Below are 4,242 nucleotides of genomic sequence, written 5' to 3' on the forward strand. Positions count from 1 at the left end.
ATGTAATATACAACAGGCTCTTATGAAATGGCATAATTTCTCCAATCCCTTTAATTTACAATAATACAGTTTTCTGAACCTTTGCTTTAGAATTCCAAAACTATTTTCAATGTCCACTCTGCACTGGCTTAATTTGTAATTAAAATTCTTCTCCGTTGCAGACAGATGTCCATTGTCTCGATACGGACTTAAGAGATATTGCGTACATGGATAGGCTGAGTCACCAAGAATATATTTACCTAAAATTAATACACATTCGGTTTGATATTTCTGAAACTGTACAATTCACTTATTTGTTTTGAAAAATTATTAACCAAAAATAATTATTAAATACATATTAAACATACGCACCAGTACACAGTAAATCAGGCAACTTTTTATAAATGGTTGAATTTTTAAATACTCGAGAATCTGAACTGAACTGAACCTGGATATCCTATAAAAACATCAATGAATTTTTTTTCTTCATTGCATAGGATCACTGAGGCGGTCGAAAGGAACCCACTGAAGGAAAAGGGAGATTTGGCGATATATTGGGGAGCCGAGGAGCATGATAGAGGTCTGAAGAAAAGTTTTGAGGATGGATATCCTGACTTCAAAGAGAGTGAGACAGAAGCGACTGGCGATAACTTTGACGATCAAATTCTGCTCGGAGGGGAGGTGGAAGAAGTCGGTGAGAACTATTTACAAAATAGGGCATAAGAAAGATGAGATGGTAAACCCTATAATGGACTTCTTAAGAGTTTGTATGAAATGGAGAGGAGAATTGGAGAATAATGTAACTCACATAATTGAAATGGCAGCTTCGAAGGGACTACAAATCTGGGAGGCTATTAGAAGTGATATTCTTTAAAATGGACGTTAGGATAAAGCTATATAAAAGGCTAAGCACGAGAAAAATGTACAAGTGGAGGGAAGGAAGAAAGGAGCATTTGTAATTAAGACTGGACAGAGGCAATATGCAGGTCTGCTCAAAGAGATAAAAGAAGGAATAAAAGATAAGGCGCCCAGTGAACTGGAAACGTTGAAGAAAACCAGGAAGGGTGATATCCTGTTGACCAATGGAGGTGCGGCAGGAGCAAGGAAGGTCAAGGAAACAATGAATCAAGTGACTGGGGCGGAGATAGTGATTGTAGGAGTAGGGACCAGAAAGATGCTAAATGTATACGACATGGATGAGACGGCGGACAAAGTAGAGATCGAGAATGCAATTGGTCAAGAGCTAGAATTATCAGAAAAAGTAGACATCAAGGTGCTGTCGTTGAGGCCCACGGCTAGAGGCAACCAGAATGCCACGGTGGCATTACCTGGGGACTACGAAGACAAGTTAATCAGAAGAGGCTGGTTAAGGATTGGATGGACCCGATGCAAGGTCAGACAAAGGTTGGAAGTTGCAAAGTGTTATAACTGCTGCGAGATGGGACATATGGCTAGGGATTGTAAAGGGCCTAACAGGAAAAATACCTGCATGAGATGTGGTGAAACTGGGCATAGGGTAAGGGAGTGTACTGGTGAGAAGGAAGAATAGTGTCATACGTGTAAGACAACGGGTCACAGAAGTGATTCGGAGAAGTGTCCTTATTTCCGTGATCTATTGGAGCAAGCTAGGCAGAGAAAACAAGGTGGGGGGACGGCGTCACATTCAAAGTGATTCAGATCGACTGGCGACGGGCGGCACAGGATCTATTAAGGCATGTGGCGCGGAAACGGAGGTGGACCTGCATATTCTTGCAAAACCGAATAAAAGGATGACGATGAATAGAGGTGGTATGTGGACAAAGATTTGGACGTCTGCATAATCAGGGTTAAAGAAGGCCTCGAAATTACGAAGTGGGGTCAGGGGAAGGGGTTTGTTTGGGTGTATATCCCCAGGATTGGTTATGTATACGCCTGTTATATTTCTCCAAATACGGGGCTGAATGCGTTTGAAAGCTATGTATACGGGCTTAGCAGAGGGAAATAGTATATTGATTGCAGGAGATCTAAACGCCAAGTCCGCTATGTGGGGATCCTCCTATGAGGATAATAGGGGGAGGGTTTTGACGCAATTCATTATGGAACTAGAGTTGGTGGTGCAGAATAAGGGCAGTGAGCCTACCTTCGTGAGAGGTACTTCTGAGTCTATCATTGATGTTACGCTAGCGACAGCGGAGATGGCAAGGAGGGTGGAAGGTTGGAAGGTTCTTGATGATGAGACATTGAGTCTGCACGATTATATTACTTTAGAGGTTAGAGGGGAAATAGACGGGCTAGAGGGAAAATTGATCTTGCCCGAACAGAGATCGTGACGCTTAGCGAAGGCAATCACAGATATGAGATATGTATAAAGCGTTTGAAAGAGATCAAGAAGTCCTCGACACCATGGATAAATAGAAATGCTCAGGCACAGAAAGTTTATTGGTGGTCTTGTGAGTTTGCGGAGTTACGCTGCAAAATGACGGAAGTCAGAAGAAGGCTAACTAGAGAAAAACCAAAGAGTAGGAATGCTACTCAGATTGAGCAATTGGAAGGAGACTACAAAAAAGCTAAGAAGGACATTAAGATCAAAGTTATGAGTGAAAAAGAAAAATGCTGGAGGTAACTGATTGAGAGCGTAGAACATGATATCTGGGGAGATGGTTTCAAAATAGTTAGAAATTCTTTGGGCATTAAATACCCACGATTGGATAATACACTAGAAGACCAGGTCTTAATAGCAGAGGTCCTCTTCCCTAGAGCGGAGAGGGCGATGCAGACCCCGATTCCTTTGCCGGGGAGAACGGATCCGGTCACGGCGGAGAAAGTCCGAATGGCTGCCAGTAAATTGAAGAGCGGGAAGGCTGCAGGACCTGATGGAATCCCGGCGGAACTCATAAAACTGTTGGCAACTGAAAAATTAGAGTATACCAGCAGAATAATAGGGGATTTATATGAGGAAGATTGTTTTCCCGGAGCATGGAAGAAGGCTTAGCTAATCTTGTGTATGAAGCCTGGACGGCAAGGCGATAGCAGTTCGAATTTTAGACCGATATGTTTAATAGACGCTTTTGCTAAGCTGGTGGAGCACGTGGTGTTACAGAGACTGAAAACAGATTGGTATAGAGCTGGAGGCTTCAGTGAATGCCAGTTTGGGTTCAGAGCAGGCAGATTAAAGAAGCTTCTTGACATTATAAAGACAGCGGAAAGGAATTGGGAATGAAGCGCAGTTGTCCTTCTAGATGTTCAGAATGCCTTCAATACGGCTTCGTGGGATCTGATTATTTCAGCCCTAATTAGGAAAGGAGTTGATGGTCACCTGGTCAAGCTAGTGGCGTCTTATATAAGTGATCGCAGGGTCATAATAGACAACAAACAAGAAATGGAGATATATATGGGTGTTCCGCAGGGATCTACCTTGGCCCCACATTGTGGAACATCTTGTACGATGATTTACTGCGTACTGCGAGGGCGTGGAGTACCTCACAATGGAACAACTGTCCAAAGTCATACAAGACGGATACAAACAAACCACTATAAAAGTAAGATGCAAAGATGGAAAAGTTCCTTACTGGTGGAATAGTAATATTGCAGAACTGAGGAAAGAAGTAGTAAAAAAAAGAAGATTGCTCACGAGAGCTCGGGCGAGTAGGGTGACTAATCTAGAGGTAGTAACACGAAAAGTACAGGAATTTAACTGTGTGAAGGGGTTGAAAAGGGACATAAATAAAAGAAAAAGGGACTCGTGGCGGGCGTTGATCGAGGACATCGATAACAATCCTTTTGGGGACGGATACAAGATAGCGATAAGATCTATGAATGAATGACAACCAGTAATGGAGCTGTGCCCGGAAGATAAAAAGAAAGTAGTTGAAAAGCTGTTTCCGGTGGCAAACGAGATTGAATGGACGAAGGAAGATAACAGCAATGTGATACTTCACGGAAGAAGAAATGAACGCGGCCGCGCACAGGCTTAAAAAGAAGAAAGCTCCGGGAATGGATGGAATACCGGCAGAGGCAATCAAGGTCGCTGTGAAGAAAATAGGGCCACAGATATTGAACGTCCTGAACGAATTATTCATGGAGGGGGTGTTTCCCGATGAATGGAAGGTCGCCAAGCTTATTTTGATCCCGAAACCTAAAGCGGACTCACATGCAATACAGACCAATATGTTTGATTAACACCATGGGAAAACTGTACGAACAGCTGATCAATACGAGGTTAGTCAACGACCTGGAGGGAAGAAATCTACTGTCTGGTAGGCAGTACGGGTTTCGGAAGGGCCG

General features: G+C 43.1%; 1 protein-coding gene across 1 annotated transcript; it reads left to right on the plus strand.

Annotated features, from left to right (window-relative positions):
• Positions 1–580: 580 nt before the first annotated feature.
• LOC111692872 lies at positions 581–1,528 on the plus strand. The gene is made up of 2 exons (XM_023457002.1): positions 581–778; positions 884–1,528. Exons 1-2 carry the CDS (start codon positions 581–583, stop codon positions 1,526–1,528), a joined length of 843 nt encoding a protein of 280 aa, XP_023312770.1.
• The last annotated feature ends 2,714 nt before the right edge of the window (positions 1,529–4,242 follow it).

Source organism: Anoplophora glabripennis, unplaced genomic scaffold (assembly GCF_000390285.2).
Source record: "Anoplophora glabripennis isolate ALB-LARVAE unplaced genomic scaffold, Agla_2.0 scaffold4386, whole genome shotgun sequence".
Classification (NCBI taxonomy): domain Eukaryota; kingdom Metazoa; phylum Arthropoda; class Insecta; order Coleoptera; family Cerambycidae; genus Anoplophora; species Anoplophora glabripennis.